Source organism: Ranitomeya imitator, chromosome 2 (genome assembly GCF_032444005.1).
Source record: "Ranitomeya imitator isolate aRanImi1 chromosome 2, aRanImi1.pri, whole genome shotgun sequence".
Taxonomy (NCBI): domain Eukaryota; kingdom Metazoa; phylum Chordata; class Amphibia; order Anura; family Dendrobatidae; genus Ranitomeya; species Ranitomeya imitator.
In genome coordinates, this window is record NC_091283.1 from 74552144 (window position 1) to 74576914 (window position 24771).

The 24771-nt window shown below is 41.4% G+C and overlaps 1 protein-coding gene across 2 annotated transcripts in view; it reads right to left on the reverse strand.

Annotated features, from left to right (window-relative positions):
- The window catches only part of GPC3 (glypican 3), an 813378-nt gene that overhangs the window by 409087 nt on the left and 379520 nt on the right, over window positions 1–24771 (reverse strand). For both annotated transcript variants that reach the window (XM_069746956.1, XM_069746955.1), the window contains exons 4-5: window positions 6330–6460; window positions 1999–2124 (exon numbers count right to left, since the gene is read on the reverse strand). In XM_069746956.1, the coding sequence (XP_069603057.1) occupies window positions 1999–2124; window positions 6330–6460 (257 nt within the window). The remainder of the gene's footprint in view (window positions 1–1998; window positions 2125–6329; window positions 6461–24771) is intronic.

Genomic DNA, 24771 nt, shown 5'->3' on the forward strand with positions numbered 1-24771 from the left:
CCAGATCTTAATCCTAATGAAAAATTATAGTCAATTCTAAAAAAAAACATTGTGTGGACAAACACAGAAATTGTGATAATCTCCAAGCACTGATGACGCTAGAATGGGTCATCAGCTAGGATTTGACACAGAAGCAGAAATCTATTCTGAAAGGTTTGCTGCAATAGAGAGGGGCCAGAAGACCACAGAGTCTGATTTCACGTACTCCTGCATTAATTAGAAGCACTGCACCATCATATTAAACAGTGCAGGTTTCTGCTAGCAGTACAGGGGTTAATTTGTTCAATTGAGAGCTCCTGGAGTTTTCCTGCTCTGATGGTCTCAGCTGTTCAGTGTTGGCCACTCCCCTCTTCTATATATACTCGCCTCTGGCAATCAGGAGTTGCCAGTGTTAGATTCATACTGCCTGGTTCTGAAGTTGGAGATGTTGTTTGTTTGGAGTGTTGTTCAGAAGACTGTTGCTTGGTGATTTGTCTGTGTGCACATCCTCATCCTCTCCTATCTAGTGTTTCCTTCCTTTACTTCCCGGTGTCCCACTTTATAGTTTGTGAGTGCATATTTGTACGATTGGTATTTTCATTTGTCTCTGTACATTTTACCTTGTTAGGATATGTGCACACATCAGGATTTCTTGCAGAAAATTTCCTGACAAAAACCGGACATTTCTGCATTTTTGACGCATTTTTGACGTATTTTTTGTGCGTTTTTCCCAAATGCATAGAATTGCGGGAAAAACACAGAAAAACCGCAAAAAGAATGAACATGCTCATTTTTTTTACCGCGATGCGTTTTTTTTTGCGGAAAAAAACGCATCCATGTGCACAAAACATGCAGAATGCATTCTAAATGATAGAATGCATAATCTTTGCGTTTTTAATGAGTTTTTATAGAGTTTTTAGCGCAAAAAACCTGAAAGTGTGCAAATAGCCTTAGTCGGGTTTGTGTATCCATATACATTACAACTTCCCACTTCATTGGTGGGGGAGGGGACAGACCAGGGCTAATTTAGAAGCACAGCAAGGCACATGGCCCCGGTGTCTTCACCATCAGAAGTAATCTGGCTTTAGGGATAGGGAAAGAGCCTCTTACCCTGGGATATCCTGCAACAGTGCCGTGACATCCATCTGTTAGGGCGAAGGGCAGAAGTCTTGACAAATAAGGTTCAACACTGTAAATATTGAGTCTTTGTATAAATTAGATTTTTTTTTTCAATAAAAGTTTAAAAACTCATGGAATACTCATAATTATAGTTCTTTAGTAACGACAGAAATATCTGAGCAAAATATCTAAAAACAAAGGAGCAGCAAAGTTTGTGAAAACCAAAATTTGTGTCAGTCTCAAAACTTTTGACTATGACTGTACTATAAAATGACATCAATCAAAACATCAACTCTCGATGTGAAAAAAAACAAGCCCTCGCAAAGCTCCGGCATTGGAGGAATAGTAATGATTTGTCTCTCAGAATTGAAAACAAATTATGATAATGTCTGTAAAGCTCCGTGGATTATGATTTTGTTTTATAAATAAGCAAAATAAATAAACGTACAATTCACACTCAATAAATTCAGGTATAAATTTTCATTGATAAAAAAAAAAAATGTGGATCTTAGAATGTTACAATAAAAAAGAAAAAACTTTGACCCTAAGTGGTTAATGTTTTCCATGAGATAATTATAGGTAAGGAAATAAATATTCAAGTTACTATAGAGGAACCACAGACTGTAATTTCACTGTTTTTCAAACAGACTCTTTTGTTGAAACTGCAGTTCTACATTCCTACGTGCGCAGTAATTGCCAATTAGATATGCTACCCCTCGATTGCCCATCATTAGAGGCCGTGCACCTACATGCTGATAGATCAGTACACATTACACAATATTAGCGGTAAAATAGAGGTTTGCTGAGACCAAGCTGCAACATTTATTTCAGAATATTAAAACAAAGAGAAGAAAACTTGCAGACAGGGTAATGTGCACACCTAGCAAGGAAAATAACTACCTCTCCACCAGCTCCTGTCCATTCCAGCAGGATGTGTCATTTTCAGCCACGGTGGTATGACGACAGACAAGGGCAGGCAGGCTGCCATAGAAGTGACTGTAGGCTTTCAGCTTCATTATAAACTCCCTGGAAGAGCAACAAACACAGTTAGCAATGTCGGGTTAGCAGATGCTCAGTGAGGCCATGCAAATAACACTGGTGTGATCTGTCTTTGGGGTGTTTTTATGATTTATTAATTTGGAATAAATGCATGCAAGTCACTGTATGCTAATCATAGTCTGAGAGTGACATGGACCCTTGGGCATTTAAGGAACACAAAATATTGAAAATGTTCAAATAATAATATAATAATAATATGAATTAAAAAAAAAATCCCAGCATTTTCTCTTTTACTTTTCTTTGATTTTTTTTGTTTCATACTATAATTAAAACTGATCTTCTCTGCCTGTCTCTGGAGCTCAATCATGATTCCCTTCCTCCTTATCACTACCTTGTGTGTGGCTGTAAGACAACTGGCTGCAGCAGAGTCAACCGGCTGAGTCGTGTGTGCAACCGGACAAAGCATCAAGCTAAAGGGGTATATGCTCTGCAGGTCAGCAGCCGATGATAAACTGATCATCAGGAGACGTTAAACAGTACAGTATATAACAACAGAAGGCAGGGGATTAAATGGCCAGCTGCAAATTCTGGCAGAATTACTTGGCAGTAAGCTTGGGCATTAGGCCAAATTCTGTAGTGAATATAGATAAAGTAATAGCATTAACTATAGATGTATCATTAACTATAGATGTATCATTATTGTCTATGTCAACAAATATGAGTGAAAACCATTGGAGTGTTCACGGGTTTAATTATTGAAAAGGAAACCATCAGTACGAAGTGTATTTTGCATTTTGCGCCATTCCGCTAGACAAATGCATTTAGAGGAGCACAGGGGACACAAGCTAAGGCTGAGTTACACAAGATACTGTACCCTGAGATTGCTGTACACATCCGAGGACAGCAGTTCTACTGACATTTCACGGGCGTGAAGTGTCTTTTTTAAAGCCGGAATAACCACCCAGTTTTCCTAGGTGAAGACTGGGCGGGAAAGGAGAAATAAAAAATGACAACCCAAACATGTGTATAGACCAAGTCTGATGGTCGTGTACACACTATGTCTGATGGTCGTGTACAGACTACATCTGATGGTCATGTACAGACTATGTCTGATGGTCGTGTACATACTACGTCTGATGGTCGTGTACAGACTACGTCTATGGTCGTGTACAGACTATGTCTGATGGTCGTGTACAAACTACGTCTGATGGTCGTGTACAGACTATGTCTGTTGGATGTGTACAGACTACGTCTGACGGTCGTGTACAAACTACGTCTGATGGTCGTGTATAGACTACGCCTGATGGATGTGTACAGACTACGTCTGATGGTCGTGTACAGACTACGTCTGATGGTCGTGTACAGACTATGTCTGATGGATGTGTACAGACTACGTCTGATGGTCGTGTACAAACTACGTCTGATGGTCGTGTACAGACTACGCCTGATGGATGTGTACAGACTACGTCTGATGGTCGTGTACAAACTACGTCTGATGGTCGTGTACAAACTACGTCTGATGGTCGTGTACAGACTACATCTGATGGTCGTGTACAGACTACATCTGATGGTCGTGTACAGACTACGTCTGATGGTCGTGTACAGACTACGTCTGATGGTCGTGTACAGACTACATCTGATGGTCGTATACAGACTACGTCTGATGGTCGTGTACAAACTACGTCTGATGGTCGTGTACAGACTACATCTGATGGTCGTGTACAAACTACGTCTGATGGTCGTGTACAGACTACGTCTGATGGTCGTGTACAGACTACGTCTGATGGTCGTGTACAGACTACATCTGATGGTCGTATACAGACTACGTCTGATGGTCGTGTACAAACTACGTCTGATGGTCGTGTACAGACTACATCTGATGGTCGTGTACAAACTACGTCTGATGGTCGTGTACAAACTACGTCTGATGGTCGTGTACAGACTACATCTGATGGTCGTGTACAGACTAAGTCTGATGGTCGTGTACAGACTATGTCTGATGGTCGTGTACAGACTACGCCTGATGGATGTGTACAGACTACGTCTGATGGTCGTGTACAAACTACGTCTGATGGTCGTGTACAGACTACATCTGATGGTCGTGTACAGACTACGTCTGATGGTCGTGTACAGACTACGTCTGATGGTCGTGTACAGACTATGTCTGATGGTCGTGTACAGACTACGCCTGATGGATGTGTACAGACTACGTCTGATGGTCGTGTACAAACTACGTCTGATGGTCGTGTACAGACTACATCTGATGGTCGTGTACAAACTACGTCTGATGGTCGTGTACAAACTACGTCTGATGGTCGTGTACAGACTACATCTGATGGTCGTGTACAGACTAAGTCTGATGGTCGTGTACAGACTATGTCTGATGGTCGTGTACAGACTACGCCTGATGGATGTGTACAGACTACGTCTGATGGTCGTGTACAAACTACGTCTGATGGTCGTGTACAGACTACATCTGATGGTCGTGTACAGACTACGTCTGATGGTCGTGTACAGACTACGTCTGATGGTCGTGTACAGACTATGTCTGATGGTCGTGTACAGACTACGCCTGATGGATGTGTACAGACTACGTCTGATGGTCGTGTACAAACTACGTCTGATGGTCGTGTACAGACTACATCTTATGGTCGTGTACAAACTACGTCTGATGGTCGTGTACAAACTACGTCTGATGGTCGTGTACAGACTACATCTGATGGTCGTGTACAGACTAAGTCTGATGGTCGTGTACAGACTATGTCTGATGGTCGTGTACAGACTATGTCTGATGGTCGTGTACAAACTACGTCTGATGGTCGTGTACAGACTATGTCTGTTGGATGTGTACAGACTACGTCTGACGGTCGTGTACAAACTACGTCTGATGGTCGTGTATAGACTACGCCTGATGGATGTGTACAGACTACGTCTGATGGTCGTGTACAGACTATGTCTGATGGATGTGTACAGACTACGTCTGATGGTCGTGTACAAACTACGTCTGATGGTCGTGTACAGACTACGCCTGATGGATGTGTACAGACTACGTCTGATGGTCGTGTACAAACTACGTCTGATGGTCGTGTACAAACTACGTCTGATGGTCGTGTACAGACTACATCTGATGGTCGTGTACAAACTACGTCTGATGGTCGTGTACAAACTACGTCTGATGGTCGTGTACAGACTACATCTGATGGTCGTGTACAAACTACGTCTGATGGTCGTGTACAAACTACGTCTGATGGTCGTGTACAGACTACATCTGATGGTCGTGTACAGACTACGTCTGATGGTCGTGTACAGACTACGCCTGATGGATGTGTACAGACTACATCTGATGGTCGTGTACAGACTACGTCTGATGGTCGTGTACAGACTACATCTGATGGTCGTGTACAGACTACGTCTGATGGTCGTGTACAGACTACGTCTGATGGTCGTGTACAGACTACGTCTGATGGTCGTGTACAAACTACGTCTGATGGTCGTGTACAGACTACATCTGATGGTCGTGTACAGACTACGTCTGATGGTCGTGTACAGACTACATCTGATGGTCGTGTACAGACTACGTCTGATGGTTGTGTACAGACTACGCCTGATGGTCGTGTACAGACTACGTCTGATGGTCGTGTACAGACTACGTCTGATGGTTGTGTACAGACTACGCCTGATGGTCGTGTACAGACTATGTCTGATGGTTGTGTACAGACTACGCCTGATTGTCGTGTACAGACTACGTCTGATGGTCGTGTACAGACTACATCTGATGGTTGTGTACAGACTACGCCTGATGGTCCTGGGTGGGCCAGGTTAGTGAGCTCACTGCAAGCACTGAGCGCTCAGCACTGATTACCATGAATGCATAAACATCATTTTTACAGGTATAACGGGATGCCAGGACGCACAAAAAGGATCGCTAGGATCTTAACTAGGACATTATATGATGGCAGCAGTTTAATAACGGGAAACCTGATGACAGCTTCTCTTTAATCCTTTCACTGACATCATGACTTTTTTTTCCTTTAATTTTGGAACATAAAATCTCCACAATATGTAGGGCATCTGTTCATATCTTAGAAAGTGACAAACAATATGTTCTCTGTACTTTGCCAAATGCCCTCGACCTTAGCTTTGGGGAATGGTCTGATTAAAGTGTGCCCCCCTCCGCCTAACATATGTACACTTGGCGTGACAAGGAGTAATATGGATAGACTTTAACTCACCTCCTTTTTCCAGACAGGGTTTCTTCATTGTCCATATTAACCTTGAACAACTTCTTATTGATATATGTATCTCCTCCATTACGTACTGACCTTGACACTCTTTGCTTTGAAGTGCCACATAATTTATTGACCTGAAAAAAATATATACCTTATATATATATGGCTATAAATGATCAATATGTTTGACATTTTCTGTGTTATACATACAGATATAACATTTAGAGTTATGGTATCTAGCAGGGAGTTTATTTTCTTATAGAAGTCCCATATATCTCACATGTAAAGCGCCATGGAATAAATGGCGCTATAACAATAAATAATAATAATAATAATAACACAGTCAAAATTTCCTGGGTTTAAGGTTCATTCAGACAAGCATGTTATATTGTCCGTATGAGCCACTGATGACACAAAGAGGGCACACGTACCCATTATAGCCAATGTACCAGTGCCCATGGCCGATCTTCTACAATGAACAACATTCTGGGTAAATTACCCACAGAGACAGTCATGTCTGCAATTTGTGGACATGACTGGCCCCGAGTTTTAGTTTAGTTGCTCGATCCTGGCCTAAAAGGAATGACATTATCTGAAAATTATAGATTAATTCATAACATCTTTTTATTCTTCTTGTTTGGGAGTTTTTTTTATTTACTATCCATACACAAAACCATAAAATATTTCAGTTTCACATTGGCCACATTACCTGTTTTCTGTAAGCTATTTGCCAGCTTTGCTGTATAGACTAGGACAGAAAGAACAGAGTCATCTCATTACTCGAATTGATTTGCACAACTCGGTCAAATGGCCACAACACTAATCTGTTGCTGCTTCATGGAGCCGTAAGAACCGCCTCCTACCTGACGGCATCTGCGGCTCTTCTTTTAGTTAGCCGGTTTAGTGTGACATCGTTGCAGCGTGAAGCACATGTGATGTCACACCAGGCAGGCTGATCGAAAGAAGAGCCGAAGATGGCGTCAAGTAAGAGTCGGCTCTCATGACTCCCATCGTTAGGTTAGGCCACAGATTTCTAGTGTGGCCCAAAAACTGGGTCATGCAAATGGATTGACACTGAAGGCTGCATCCTCCTCATAGATCTGATCAGTCTGATAAGTGTGAACACAGCCTAAGCTTATAATTTAAAGGGCGTCAGTCAACTTAAACTGACATTCTAAACTAAGGAGATGAATTTATAGGGGATATAGCCTCTATAAAAATCTCTTCTTTAGGACCATGCTCATCATGGCCTTTGCACCTTTTTTTCCTGGAGTAGAAATGATTCTAAGAGCTCGTGCAGACGACCATTTCCTTTGGTCTGAGTATGATCGTTAGAACATCAGATCGCCCTTGGATTATTCAGTGAGTCAGTGCATAAGTCCGATTTTTTTTGTTTGGAAAAAATTTGCAGAATGCAAGATTTGCAGTCGATATTTGGTTTGCACTGTCTGTGGATCCGTGGAAAACATTAGACTGCACTCGGATGAAATCCAAGTGCGGTCTGACTTTTCATGGACTGACAAAATGAAGAGTAAGGAGAAACTTTTTTTTTTAATTCTCTACATCTGATCTGATCTGTGATCGGAGTCTGATCAGAGTGTGATGAGCATAATCGGACCGTTTTTCTCAGATGGAGCACACACGGTCGCCTGCACCTGCCCTAATAGTGACTTTGACGTCACACACAACTATAACTATTTGTGAAAAAATTTGTGGCGTACAAAAACATCACTGATAGATTTGGTTGAAAATTTAGCAACTTTTTAGAAAGTCACAATTGACGAATCGGCCTCAAAGATCTAGAAAAAAATCATACCTAAAATTATGAAAATAAAAAAACAAAGACGTGAACACATGAAATAGACTTTAAAAAGGTGCAAAATTACAGGAGAAATTTAGCACAACTAAAAAAACAATATAAAAAACTAGACGAGAACAGGCGCAAGTGCTCTATATGAATCAATGCCTAAAGGGGCAATTTCTAAAGGGGCTATATCCCCCTACAAGGCCATATACTTACTTCTTAGGCCGGCGTCACACTTGCGAGTTTTACGGACGTAAGAGCGCAGAAACTACGTCCGTAAAACTCGCAAAAAATACGGCACAATTATTCTCTATGCCCCTGCTCCTATCTGCCGTATTAAACTGATCCGTATTATACGGCTTTCTACGGCCGTAGAAAATCGCAGCATGCTGCGTTTGTCACCGTATTGTACAAATAAAACGTCAATGAAAGTCAATGGAAACCCCAAAATTACGGATTACACACGGACCAGCAGTGTGACTTGCGAGGAATACGCAGCGCTGTTAGAGAGAAAAGCCGGTAATTCAATTACCGGCTTTTGCTTTCTCCTTCCTAAACCCGACATGATATGAGACCTGGTTTACATACAGTAAACCATCTCATATCCCCTTTTTTTTGCTTATTCCACACTACTAATGTTGGTAGTGTGTATATGCAAAATTTGGCTGTTCTAGCTAGTAAAATAAGGGGTTAAATGGTGGAAAAAATTGGTGTGGGCTTCCGCACAATTTTCTCCGCCAGAGTAGTAAAGCCAGTGACTGAGGGCAAATATTAATAGCCTGGAGAGGGTCCATGGTTATTGCCCCCCCCTGGCTAAAAACATCTGCCCCCAGCCACCCCAGAAAAGGCACATCTGGAAGATGCGCCTATTCTGGCACTTGGCCACTCTCTTCCCATTCCCGTGTCCTTGCTCGAGTTCATATGAGGACAACCAGCAGAGGGCGCCCTCTAATGATCTCGAGCCAGGGAGCTTTCTAGGAAAGTTCCCATGATCTAGGAACAGCCAGCAGAGGGCACCTCACCGCAAATGAAGCTAAATATAGCTCATTGATCTATATTTAGCTTCATTCGCCGGGGTATTGCAGACATGAGCAGCCTGCATTAGCGGAGCTCGTGTCTGCAAAATATTTTAACCCCTTCAGATGGATCTACATCGTTGGACCTTACAGATCCTCGGAAGGTATGTATATTGTTGGTTTATTATTTTTTTTTAATTTTCAGATCGAGGGTCTTCAGTGAGTGGATAGAGAGTAGAATAAATTAATACAACAGCCTTTGTGATTTTTTCAATAAATTATTTTTTAATAATGTGTGTGTGTGTTTTTTAACCCTTTACTAGTATTGGATTAATAATGGATAGGTGTCATAATTGACGCCTCTCCATTATTAATTAGGCTTAATGTCACCTTACAATAGCAAGGTGACATTAACCCTTCATTACCCCATATCCCACCGCTACACGGGAATGGGAAGAGAGTGGCCAAGTGCCAGAATAGGCGCATCTTCCAGATGTGCCTTTTCTGGGGTGGCTGGGGGCAGGTGTTTTTAGCCAGGGGGGGCCAATAACCGTGGACCCTCTCCAGGCTATTAATATCTGCCCCCAGTCACTGGCTTTACTACTCTGGCGGAGAAAATTGTGCGGGAGCCCATGCCAATTTTTTCCGCCATTTAACCCCTTATTTTACTGGCTAGAACGGCCAAATTTTGCATAGACACACTACTAACATTAGTAGTGTGGAATAAGCAAAAAAAAGGGGATATGAGATGGTTTACTGTATGTAAACCATGTCACATATCATGTTGGGTTTTAGGAAGGAGAAAGCAAAAGCCGGTAATTGAATTACCGGCTTTCTGCTATCTCGCTCTGTATGAAGTAATAATATATATACATATATGTGTCTCCCTGACATATATATATATATATAGAGAGAGAGAGACAGTATATATGTTTTGTTTTTTTTAACACATGGATCCCTTGTATAGCCGTATGTCGGTTTTGCAAACCTGCGATAAAAACACGCATTACGGCTGCCATACGGATTACATACGGAGGATGCCATGCGCAAAAAACGCTGACACACCCTGCCTACGGAGGAGCTACGGACCACTATTTTCGGGACTTTTCAGCGTATTACGGCCGTAATATACGGACCGTATTTTCATACGCTGTGTGTGACGCCGGCCTAATGGTGAGTTTAGGTTGACAAACTCCATTCACCATAGTAATGACCAAGTGATGCACACACACGTTGTTTATTTGTAGAAAATGCAAAAAGAGAAACAAAAAACCCGAACCCAATCAAGTCTATGGATGCACAAAATATCGGATTTCCCGTAGAGTCATCATATAGAATCTGATTTTTATTAACACATTGCAATTTTTTTTTAATATAAGAAACTGTATTTGTTCTTGTAAATTTTTAATAACTGCTGTTGTATAAAAACGTATGGCAGACGGATGACAAATGAGAGAAAAATCGTCAGCGTTTTCTGGTTAAAACTTGGATGATTTTTTTTTCTAAGCTTTGATATTGTGATCAAAAACATATTATAAGAAATGCTAACAATATTTTGCACTAGAAAATAAAATAATACAAGCACTAAATATTACATTTCGTTTTCCTAACCAAATAACTAATAGAATTCCATATTTACTGGTAGAAAAATAAATAAAATGTAAATAAATAAATGGTAGGGAGTAATCAGACCTTGCTCCAGTAGGGGGAGCTGTGACCCAACTGTTGGAGATTTTAGGATGCTCTTTTAACTCTTAATCTGCTCTAAGCCACATCGGGGACCTGCTGCTTATTCTAGCGAGGGATCTTTCCTAATTTTTTTTTTTTATTATCTGCAGGGACTTATTTGGTAACAGGTCGAGATCATTGTGATATGACAAACTGCTGAGACTGTAACCTAATGGAACTCCACTATTCATCTTGCGTTGGTTCTTCAGGGAGTTTCAGATGAATCTATCTTTCTTTCAGATCTTACATCCATGAATATAAATGCACTGGTTACATACAGAGGAACAGCATGAACTGCTATTAGCCAGGTACTGTTGGTGGCACAAACTCTGTCATTACTACATTACATTATTCACTGCAGGCTGCACTTCAGTCCGATTCCAATACATAATCATGTCGTTCATGATTCTTAAGGAAGAAGGACGGAAGGGAGACACTTTGTAGTAGGTATAACCATTTAAACTTTCTGGAAATTAAAAATTGACGAGGCAGAATAGAGGACACTGTGCTAAAGTCAGATATTAATGGAGAGGCACAGCTGCTATGTAATAGGCCAAACAAAGGCACCGCAAGAATCATTGTACTGAGACACCGGGGAGGCGATGCACCCATCGCGGTCCCTGCAAACTAAACAATATTGGACTACAATAGACTTATTGAAATGTAATATCCGCCTTTTGGCTTTACAATGAATTGTCAATCATCTTGTTCGGAAAGAAAATTATATTAAAAGTTTTAACAATCTGCTGCTTTCCTACCGATTTTGCCTGATGTATATCAATCCCAACTGACAATGAAAGAGTCCGACCACCCCTCCCTAACTCCTGTTCAACCGAATAATAACGAAGGCTAATATTTTGTATCCATTGTTGCAATAATGCATTTTCTGCTAAAAAAAAAAAGACAGTATTAGCATAGCATAAAAACTATCGTACCATTTGCAGGAGAAGAATAAATAGAGCCAGCCTGCACCTGAATGCGGAAAGAAGACCCCAACGCGCGTTTCGCACACTTGCTTCTTTCTGTATTCAGGTACAGGCTGGCTCTATTTACCTTCAATTTTTCATCTTCTCATGTTGCAAATCTGCCTTATGTATTTCTGCTTTGGCTGCATATAGTGCTGCATAATCTCTGCATGTACATCTTACACTAATACCCCAGTAGACAACATTGGCTGTGTATTCCCCAATCCAGGGGTTAATTGATGAGGGCTAGCCATGTAGGTCAGTTTTGGGTTACTATATCTATTGTTTGTTACACTTTAGCACTATGCACTTTAAATTGATGAGATTATTGGTAGGATATTTTGAGTCTGTGGCCATTTCTCTAGGTTATATTCTGCATTGCACTTTTTTATGATTTAATTACTTGTCTGATACATTGAGCCTGTATATATATATTTTAGCTTCATGATTCAGGCCACCTTGATTTCTTTTTGATAGAATTATTTGATTCTCTGTATAATTTGTATTTCATTACCCTGTGGCCTCTGTCAGTGCTATTGGTGTTTCCTGTTTCTCTGATCTCTAGGTTGTTCTCCATCACTTTTTCTGTTGCATCTACCGTACTACCAAATTTTTATTGTTTTTTTTTAATATTTATAATGAAAGTTTATATTACGTATAATTAGCTCTAGTGTCCATTTGTTTTCGGTTTATCTATATTATATATGGCAGAACGTGGATAATGTTTTTGCCCCGTTTTTTGGATTATTATATATATACTGATATCAGGCCTCACTTTCACGCCAGTTTTTCATGCTCACTGTTCTTCTCATGGGCAGCACGCATACCTATGATAGATTTTTTCCTCGAACCAAGTGGTCCGTGCAAAGTCATGGAGACAAATCTGACATTGATCCATGGACAAACTTTTTTCTAATCACTGAAAAAAGCTGATGAAACTCTGACCAAACTTTACCGAAACTCTGATGAAAATTATTAATTATTATTCTTGTATGTCAAAAAACTGATGCCTGAATGAAGCCTAACACTTAGCTCCTGCACACGGCCATATTATCGATCAGAGTGCGATCCAACAAAATATCGGATCGCACTTAGACCAATGTTATGCCACGAGGCTGTGCACGTGTCTTGATTCTTTTTCCTTGGACAGACCCAGTCGGTCAGGCTCTGCATGTCCAGGCTTGATTCAATATTAGGATCGCATTCGGCCATACAAGTCAGTGAGGGCGTAGAAAACATCAGACTGCACTTGGATGACATCTGAGTGCAGTTCGATTTCCACAAACTGACACAATGGAGAAGATGGAGACATTTTTTCTCCATCTCCTCATCCTAGAGATTCAGATCACACTATGCTGACATTTAGAGTGTAATTGACCTGATTTTCTCAGATGAGAAAATAAATAGTTGTCTGTATCTGTCCTATGGTAAACTCACAACCAAAGCAGAAAAAATAAACAGTAGTCAGCAAGGTGGCTCAGTGGTTAGCACTGTTGCTTTCCACGCTGGGGTCCTGAGTTCAAATCCCACCAAGGACAACATCTGTAAGGAGTTTGTATGTTCTCCTCATGTTTTCGTGGATTTCCTCTCACATTCTTAAGACAGACTGATAGGGAATGTAGATAGTGATGATAATTTCTGTAAATCGCCGAGGAATATGTTAGCACTATATAAGAAAAGCATAATAAACAGTAACTTGGTTCAGCAGTGCAACAAAACATTTAACAAATGGTAACTACACCTTCCTCCACTAGAGGGAGCCCAGCACACAACTTACTCCTCTTCCAGAACTTCATAAAGTCATCAGTTTCACGAGTCATCAATATTTCTATATGTCACTATGATGTGGCCAAGGCTGAAGCTGCACAGTGAAGTTAATGCTCTCGTAAAAAGGCTGAAAATTACCGTTCTTACGACAGCAGATGGTTTCATTTGCAAATTTCATACATTTTAATGATGCTAATTTTCATAAATTGTTATACTACTATATACTATAATACTTCTATTATGATACAGTAAACATTATATTATTATAGGTAAACACAGAAGTGCCATTAAAAACTGGCCAGCAGGCCAGAGATATGTAACCATAATCTTCCTTAAGGTGAATCAGATCTGTTGTTCCGTAGCACTGAGAACGTGCTGTACATCATTAAAGGGGCGGCCCCAGAAATAACATATATCACTATATACAGCAGAGGCTATAAATGTATGATCAATAGTGGTCTGACCACTGGGGACTACACGGATCCCAATAACGGAGGTCAGAAATTCCCATGTGAATGGAGGCATAGAGAGCTTGTGCTCGTGCAGCTGCATTCACTGTCTATAGGAATGGTGGTCGCACATATAAACCCACATCATGAAGATCAGCGGGGGTCTCCATGGCCGGATTTTTGCATCAATCCTATTTATCATCTCTTCTGTGAATAGGCAATAAATGATCTTTATCGGACCACCCATTAAAAGAGACATTCCAGCCACAAACACATCACCTAGCCAGCTTTTAGGTGATAATTATAAGATAGGTGGGGGTGTTGGCCGTATAACTCTGCCCACACCACTGATTGGCTGCTTTCTGTGTACACTGTGCATAGGCAGAAAGCTGCCAATCAGTGGTGATTATACAGAACTCATGAATATGGATGACTATATGGCTGCAAGTTAACTAGTCTTCTATCGATAATCTCCTGCTGATAAAACTTTTAAGCAGCTCCGTAATTGACACATCGCTGGAATCAGGATCTCTGTCTCTACATTATGCTGCTCTCAGATTGGGTGGCAAAAACCTGGCGATAGATTCCCTTTCAGTTAATAGCCAGGAGCAAAGCTTGGACTTATCACTAACGAGCGGGCAGCGCTGGGGTCCGATAGCATTTTCCGCTAATTGCACACGAAGCATAAACTCAAGATAAGCCTATAAGTATCTCAGCCCAATATACTGTATGCACATACATGCTGCTGATTGACAGTAGTGAGAAAGCAAAACTTACGCACCGAGACTCTGTTGTTATTTTGTTTTAACCCTTAATAATCTCTTGAATGCTTAATAACGCTGCTGGATATCAGATAATATACACTGATGCATTGAGTCCTACTAAAGCGGACTACAATGTATCCAGCACAACTAGTATATACAAAGGAGACCATGATAAACAATGCTGGTCGCCTCCTTTCTGTACCTTTAAGGTTGTCCTTTAGTTTCTTCCTAATCCTCCAGCAGATTGGGCTGATTTCACGGATTCGGAAGCTGTCGTGTATCATATGACATTTCATATTCAGCGGAGAAAGACAGCTGATAAAGAAAACCTGACGTCTGCTGTGATTGATCAGAGATAAGACTATATGAGATCCTGTCTGTCTTTTTGATGACAGAAGGATCGTGTAAGAATAGTGTCATAGTCAAGGACAAATCCAGCAGTATAAACCCATGCAACTGCTCGGGAGCGGCGGATTATAGCAAGGCTGGATGAAGAAAGCGCACTTCAAAAGCATCTTCCTTTTACTATGTATTTAGTCACAGAACCAACCAAGACCGGGTTTATATTTTGTGTCTTCATAGTCAACACAAGGAATAGATGCAAAACAAGTACAAACATATACGGTACCTCCTACTAATAACACTGGCCATAAAGGGAGGCTATCAACAGAAAATCACCCATTGATAAAATCAGGTTTTTGTGTTACATGTATTTTTAAAATATTTTGGCAATGTTTTTTATTTCATATTATTTATGATCTTTATTAAAAAAACAAAATAAGTAATACTGACATTTTTTACTCTAGCCACTGGGGCCTTTATAGGATTATACTAACTTCCTGTTCTTACAGAGTTTTCTGCAGAATGTCAGTGAGAGAGTGCACTGCCAACGTGCACTGTAAGGAGCAGGAAAAGCAGAGACTAGTCACTCGTCCAAGAAAAATGTCACTTTTGGGAGCGGGACTGGTCTCTGGTCTCACTGCTCACTGAATTCTTTCCTTACAATGCACACTGACAGTGCAATCTTTTGTCGGCTTGTCATGTTTCATGAAAGCTGATGAGGGAGGGCACTGTCAATGTGCAGCGAAAAAGGATATTGCACGGTGACAAAGGAGCTCGTACTGAGCATATGTCAGAATTGACAACTAACGCATCCTCAGCAGAGCAAGGACTAGCCCAGTCCCTGAAATAGTGACGACGCTTTGTCTCAGGGAAGAGACAGAGGCTTTATCAGCTAAAGCAGCCTCTGCCTCCTGATAATGCCTGGTTTGAGTATTCCAGCATGCACTGGGGATTCTCAAATGAAGGATCATAAAAGAGGAAGTACGTAAAAAAAATAAAGCAGTTAGAGAGAGCAGGCTAGGAAGAATCAGGACTTTTTATTTTAAGTATATTAGAAAAGTAGTTAGATTATTACAATAAATAGACAGTCATTTAGGATGCAAATAAGTTTGGGACCATAATTTAAAGTCATAAAAATGTTAAAGATTAGTGTGAAAATTGCAAATATTTTTTCATTTTTTTTATATAGGTTGTAATATGTAAAAAGAAATGTAAAAAGTATTTTAAAAAAGTATAAAAGAAGTATTAAAAAATAAAAAAAGTATAAAGTATATAAAAAAGTAGTATAAAAATACATTTAACAAAAAAAATGGTTTAAACAATATTTTCATTTTCTGAAGACACATTACCTTTAAAGAGGACATGTAACTTGTCATAAATTTGGGCAATTTTGCCTCTTATTTCAAAACAAAAACTTCTCCTAAAAGTGGCAATGCCTAAAATCACACTATTTTAGTATTTTCTCATCTCTGTCACTGTCCAAAATATTCAACTAAAATATACACCACCCCTTAGAACTAGTGACAGGTCTGCCTAGTCAGGTGTTTTTTTTCCTTTATGGCGGTCAACCATTTGGAGTGTGGGCAGATCGCCTTCTCCGGTGTTTGCAGGAGCAGAATACTGTGTATACAATTGGACACTATCTTTCCTATCAGGTGTATACATTGCTGATGCATGGAGAGTCATGCATCATACATATCATATACAAATACAGCACAACCTGTTGACCGAGAAAAGGCACCCTGGGCACCCAATTTTCATAGGTACCAAGTTAATGTATAGTGACTTATTGATCGCTGGGGTCTGACTGCTGGGACCCCCACCAATCCAGAGAATGGAGAGTAGGAGAGGTCGACCATACATGCCCTCGCTTCATTCATTCTCTATGGGACTTCTAGAGATAACAGAATAGCGGGCTCGGCTATCTGTGCCACACCCATAGAGGATGAATGGAGCATACTCCCTTCTGAGGGGCTCTGTAAGGCTCCGTTTTCGAGATCGTTGAGGACTAAGAACTTTGATCCCCAGTAAACAAGTTATTTGCTATTCTATCAATAAGGGCTCTCTTATTAACTTGGTATAAACTCTTTAAAACTTCTATGTTCTCCTCTAATTGTCATCATGGAGCAGATCTGAGGACATGTAACCTGTTCTGACAGTAATTAAATCACTCATTAAGTAGCGAGCGCTTAATTAATACTATACATTTACCAGGAAGGGACTTGTCTGACAAAGCAATTACCGGACTTCGAGAAAAATTCCAAACGTGTTTTGTTATATGTGATGTAATACAACTAATAATGGGGATGATATAGAGAATTACATTCTTTCTATCAACCGGGTATTCAAGGGTGTTCTGAGGTCTGTTGGCAAAGTGGTATAATTGCTCCCACATGCCCCAGTATATATGGGCAGAGTTATAGTTTGTAATAGCAGATGAACAAAGGAGATAGAAGGATGAGAAGATACGTGTCCTCATTCCATCATCGTGCTGATACTGAATACATTAGAGAGAACTGTCATACTATTGAAAGAGACCCTTTATTAGCAGAGGTGGACATTCAAAAGCGATAGCAAGTTTCAAGCAAAGTCAAAATGTAAGAGATATTCTGGTCGGAGGAGGGTTAATATACAGGTCCTTCTCAAAAAATTAGCATATAGTGTTAAATTTCATTATTTACCATAATGTAATGATTACAATTAAACTTTCATATATTATAGATTCATTATCCACCAACTGAAATTTGTCAGGTCTTTTATTGTTTTAATACTGATGATTTTGGCATACAACTCCTGATAACCCAAAAAACCTGTCTCAATAAATTAGCATATCAAGAAAAGGTTCTCTAAACGACCTATTACCCTAATCTTCTGAATCAACTAATTAACTCTAAACACATGCAAAAGATACCTGAGGCTTTTATAAACTCCCTGCCTGGTTCATTACTCAAAACCCCCATCATGGGTAAGACTAGCGACCTGACAGATGTCAAGAAGGCCATCATTGACACCCTCAAGCAAGAGGGTAAGACCCAGAAAGAAATTTCTCAACAAATAGGCTGTTCCCAGAGTGCTGTATCAAGGCACCTCAATGGTAAGTCTGTTGGAAGGAAACAATGTGGCAGAAAACGCTGTACAACGAGAAGAGGAGACCGGACCCTGAGGAAGATTGTGGAGAAGGACCGATTCCAGACCTTGGGGAACCTGAGGAAGCAGTGGACTGAGTCTGGTGTGGAAACATCCAGAGCCACCGTGCACAGGCGTGTGCAGGAAATGGGCTACAGGTGCCGCATTCCCCAGGTAAAGCCACTTTTGAACCATAAACAGCGGCAGAGGCGCCTGACCTGGGCTACAGAGAAGCAGCACTGGACTGTTGCTAAGTGGTCCCAAGTACTTTTTTCTGATGAAAGCAAATTTTGCATGTCATTCGGAAATCAAGGTGCCAGAGTCTGGAGGAAGACTGGGGAGAAGGAAATGCCAAAATGCCTGAAGTCCAGTGTCAAGTACCCACAGTCAGTGATGGTGTGGGGTGCCATGTCAGCTGCTGGTGTTGGTCCACTGTGTTTCATCAAGGGCAGGGTCAATGCAGCTAGCTATCAGGAGATTTTGGAGCACTTCATGCTTCCATCGGCTGAAATGCTTTATGGAGATGAAGATTTCATTTTTCAGCACGACCTGGCACCTGCTCACAGTGCCAAAACCACTGGTAAATGGTTTACTGACCATGGTATTACTGTGCTCAATTGGCCTGCCAACTCTCCTGACCTGAACCCCATAGAGAATCTGTGGGATATTGTGAAGAGAAAGTTGAGAGACGCAAGACCCAACACTCTGGATGAGCTTAAGGCCGCTATTGAAGCATCCTGGGCCTCCATAACATCTCAGCAGTGTCACAGGCTGATTGCCTCCATGCCACGCCGCATTGAAGCAGTCATTTCTGCCAAAGGATTCCCGACCAAGTATTGAGTGCATAACTGAACATTATTATTTGTTGGTTTTTTTGTTTGTTATTAAAAAACACTTTTATTTGATTGGATGGGTGAAATATGCTAATTTATTGAGACAGGTTTTTTGGGTTATCAGGAGTTGTATGCCAAAATCATCAGTATTAAAACAATAAAAGACCTGACAAATTTCAGTTGGTGGATAATGAATCTATAATATATGAAAGTTTAATTGTAATCATTACATTATGGTAAATAATGAAATTTAACACTATATGCTAATTTTTTGAGAAGGACCTGTATAAAAAGCAGAATACCAAAACAATCCCGAGAAGTACAGATGAGCAGATCCTTTGAAATTCAAATTTGCTGAATTTTCTCCCAAAATTTGATTTGCAGTGAATAATTACTCAGAAAATATAAATATACATGGGGAGAGGAGAGAGAGGACCCTGTTGACCATAAGAGCTTACACTCTACAGGAGAGAGAAGACCCTGCTGACCATGAGAGCTTACACTCTACAGGAGAGAGATAATCTCACTGACCATAAGAGCTTACACTCTACAGGAGAGAGAGGACCCTGCTGACCATAAGAGCTTACACTCTACAGGAGAGAGAGAAGACCCTGCTGACCATGAGAGCTTACACTCTACAGGAGAGAGAGGACCCTGCTGACCATAAGAGCTTACACTCTACAGGAGAGAGAGAGGACCCTGCTGACCATAAAAGCTTACACTCTACAGGAGAGAGAAGACCCTGCTGACCATAAGAGCTTACACTCTACAGGAGAGAGAGGACCCTGCTGACCATAAGAGCTTACACTCTACAGGAGAGAGAGAGGACTCTGCTGACCATAAAAGCTTACACTCTACAGGAGAGAGAAGACCCTGCTGACCATAAGAGCTTACACTCTACAGGAGAGAGAGGACCCTGCTGACCATAAGAGCTTACACTCTACAGGAGAGAGAAGACCCTGCTGACCATAAGAGCTTACAATCTACAGGAGAGACAGAGAGAACCCTGCTGACCATAAGAGCTTATACTCTACAGGAGAGAGAAGACCCTGCTGACCATAAGAGCTTACACTCTACAGGAGAGAAAGGACCCAGCTGACCATGAGAGCTTACACTCTACAGGAGAAAGAGGAACCTGCTGACCATAAGAGCTTACACTCTACAGCAGAGCGAGGACCCTGCTGACCATAAGAGCTTACACTCTACAGAAGAGAGAGAGGACCCTGCTGACCATAAGAGCTTACACTCTACAGAAGAGAGAGAGGACCCTGCTGACCATAAGAGCTTACACTCTACAGGAGAGAGAGGACCCTGCTGACCATAAGAGCTTACACTCTACATGAGAGAGAAGACCCTGCTGACCATAAGAGCTACACTCTACAGCAGAGAGAGGACCCTGCTGACCATAAGAGCTTACACTCTACAAGTGAGAGAGGACCCTGCTGATCATAAGAGCTTACCCTCTAAAGCAGAGAGAGGACCCTAATGACCATAAGAGCTTACACTCTACAGCAGAGAGAGGACCCTGCTGACCATAAGAGCTACACTCTACAGGAGAGAAAGGACCCAGCTGACCATAAGAGCTTACACTCTACAGCAGAGAGAGGACCCTGCTGAACATAAGAGCTTACACTCTACAGCAGAGCGAGGACCCCGCTAACCATAAGAGCTTATACTCTACAGGAGAGAGAGAGAACCCTGCTGACCATAAGAGCTTACACTCTACAGGAGAGAGAGAGGACCCTGCTGACCATAAGAGCTTACACTCTACAGGAGAGAGAGAGAGGACCCTGCTGACCATAAGAGCTTACACTCTACAGGGGAGAGAGGACCCCGCTAACCATAAGAGCTTATACTCTACAGGAGAGACAGAGAGGACCCTGCTGACTATAAGAGCTTACACTCTACAGGAGAGAGAGAGGACCCTGCTGACCATAAGAGCTTACACTCTACAGGAGAGAGAGAGAGGACCCTGCTGACCATAAGAGCTTACACTCTACAGGGGAGAGAGGACCCTGCTGACCATAAGAGCTTACAATCTACAGGAGAGACAGAGAGAACCCTGCTGACCATAAGAGCTTACACTCTACAGCAGAGCGAGGACCCCGCTAACCATAAGAGCTTACACTCTACAGGAGAGAGAGAGGACCCTGCTGATCATAAGAGCTTACACTCTACAGCAGAGAGAGAGGACCCTGCTGACCATAAGAGCTTACACTCTACAGGGGAGAGAGGACCCGGCTGACCATAAGAGCTTACAATCTACAGGAGAGACAGAGAGAACCCTGCTGACCATAAGAGCTTACACTCTACAGCAGAGCGAGGACCCCGCTAACCATAAGAGCTTACACTCTACAGGAGAGAGAGAGGACCCTGCTGATCATAAGAGCTTACACTCTACAGGAGAGAGAGGACCCCGCTGACCATAAGAGCTTACACTCTACAGGAGAGAGAGGACCCCGCTGACCATAAGAGCTTACACTGTACAGGAGAGACAGAGAGGACCCTGCTGACTATAAGAGCTTACACTCTACAGGAGAGAGAGAGGACCCTGCTGACCATAAGAGCTTACACTGTACAGGAGAGACAGAGAGGACCCTGCTGACTATAAGAGCTTACACTCTACAGGAGAGAGAGAGGACCCTGCTGACCATAAGAGCTTACAATCTACAGGGGAGAGAGGACCCTGCTGACCATAAGAGCTTACAATCTACAGGAGAGACAGAGAGAACCCTGCTGACCATAAGAGCTTACACTCTACAGCAGAGCGAGGACCCCGCTAACCATAAGAGCTTACACTCTACAGGAGAGAGAGAGGACCCTGCTGATCATAAGAGCTTACACTCTACAGGAGAGAGAGGACCCCGCTGACCATAAGAGCTTACACTGTACAGGAGAGACAGAGAGGACCCTGCTGACTATAAGAGCTTACACTCTACAGCAGAGAGAGGACCCTGCTGATCATAAGAGCTTACACTCTACAGGAGAGAGAGGACCCTGCTGATCATAAGAGCTTACACTCTACAGGAGAGAGAGGACCCCGCTGATCATAAGAGCTTACACTCTACAGGAGAGAGAGGACCCTGCTGACCATAAGAGCTTACACTGTACAGGAGAGACAGAGAGGACCCTGCTGATCATAAGAGCTTACACTCTACAGCAGAGAGAGGACCCTGCTGACCATGAGAGCTTACACTCTACAGGAGAGGGAGGACCCCACTAACCATAAGATCTTACACTTTACAGGCGAGAAAGAGGACATTGCCACCATTAGAGCTTGGATTCTACAGAAAAAATAGACTAAATCTGTGATTCTGGAGATAGATAACGACTCTTCCATATAAAGAGTGCTCTGCTGGTAACTTCTGATGTGTGATGGCGCAGGCACTAACCACCACTGTACAAGCGGTATGATAATCTGCTTGATGTTATAGCTGCAGGGCGTTATGAAGAAGCCTTTGCGGAAACACAAGAAGACATTAGGTCGCACTCTATTTCTTCAATAGTGTGAGTAATGGTGCCGGGTAATTTTTTTTTATCCTGAGATTCGTGAATCGAATCTCAAACTCTTTGAATGTGCGTGAAACTGTGAACATCAGAGAATTCAAATCGAATTCAATCCTCTGTCTACTGATCCGCTCATCTTTACCTACAAGGAATCATAAATGTGGGCAAAGAACGTGTTGCGAATGCTTAGTTGTTTGCATGTTGTCAGTTTGCTTCCTTTTGGTGGAGCGCTTTTCATACATAAGACGAATTAACGAATTAAATAGTTCATGTGATTGTGGTCTTCTTCATATTGGTACGTCTAAGCGATCACTGGTAAAGAGATGTAGCGGGCATGTATGACCGGAGCAGGATGTCCACAGCTGATACAACTTATGCAGACAGTTCACAATGGGGTTTCCAGAGCGATGTTATTTTGGGTGATGGGAGTTGAACCCCCACGAGAAAGGGGCAAAAGACATAACACATTGTTAAAAAAAGAGTCGGCACTGATCTTAAAGTTGGAAGCACTTGGACCATTAAAGCTTAATGGCAGGAATGACCTGAGTCCGTTTCTAATAAAATAATGATTGAGTGCTAAAACAACTTGTAATGCTTAAAGGGGTTGTCCACCTTTCCCGACATTTTTTTTTCTTAAATGCATTTAATTAGGGCTAAAAATAATTTTTGCATTTGGATTTCATTTTAAAAAAATGGTGCACGATTTGGCTTCCCTGTGCTGCATTATCTATTGCTGGCTGCTGAATGCGTTAATTGACAATCCGTCGGCCCGCTATGATGGTCTGATGGTGTGTTTGTAGCTTTTTTGTGTTGATTTATGACCACCAACTTAATCAAAGTTGAATTTGCAGGGATTCGTAAAAGCAAAATGTTGCGACATTTTTAACAAAACCAACATGCAGAAATTATTTTTGGCCCCAAGGAAGAGCATTTCAGGAAAAAATTATGTCCTCAAGATGGACACACCTTTACTGCAGTAAAATAGTTGTAGAATAATTAATGTTTTATTGTGGTTATTTGATTCTTGTATATAAGGGTAATTGGTGACACATTAGACATGGAAGAAGCGCCAAAACGAACTCTGCCTATTTTTTTCTATATTCTCGTTTCAATGTGGAATAATAAAACAATATTTGTGCTGGTGAGTGCTGTTATCTTTGTAGATTGATGCCTAATTAGTGCTCAGTGATATTATGATCAGACATAATATTCTGCTGCAATTAATATATTAATTAGCTAATGTATGGTAATTAACTTGTTTTTACATGAATGTTTAGTTTTTAATTCACATCTTTATGTAGCAACTTTGCTTAAGATGCTCTATTTGAAAAGGATCTGTTAACAGATTTCACAATATGAACTACTTACATTTTTAAATAAATCTCTTACACCAGGTGAGTTTGGTGTACTTACTTTGAAAATCCATGTCAGATTGGCTGCATAATCCTAATATTAGGATGAGCAGTTTATGACTCCGGCTATAGAGTGAAAGCTCATAATTCCAAGTGTATTGAGTACTGATTCACCCAGCTGCACTGACAGCTGCAGCTTACACTGAGCAGTGTGAGATCTCAGCAGCATCAGTGCGGAGAGAACCGAGGAACTGTCAATCAGACTAGGTTACATAGTTACATATTTACATAGTTATTAAGGTTGAAGGAAGACTATAAGTCCATCTAGTTCAACCCATAGCCTAACCTAACATGCCCTAACATGTTGATCCAGAGGAAGGCTAAAAAAACCCATGTGGCAAAGAGTAAGCTCCACATTGGGGAAAAAAATTCCTTCCCGACTCCACATACGGCAATCAGACTAGTTCCCTGGATCAACGCCCTATCGAGGAATCTAGTATATATACCCTGTAACATTATACTTTTCCAGAAAGGTATCCAGTCCCCTCTTAAATTTAAGTAACGAATCACTCATTACAACATCATACGGCAGAGAGTTCCATAGTCTCACTGCTGTTACAGTAAAGAATCCGCATCTGTTATTATGCTTAAACCTTTTTTCCTCCAAACGCAGAGGATGCCCCCTTGTCCCTGTTTCTGGTCTATGATTAAAAAGATCATCAGAAAGGTCTTTGTACTGTCCCCTCATATATTTATACATTAAAATAAGATCACCCCTTAGTCTTCGTTTTT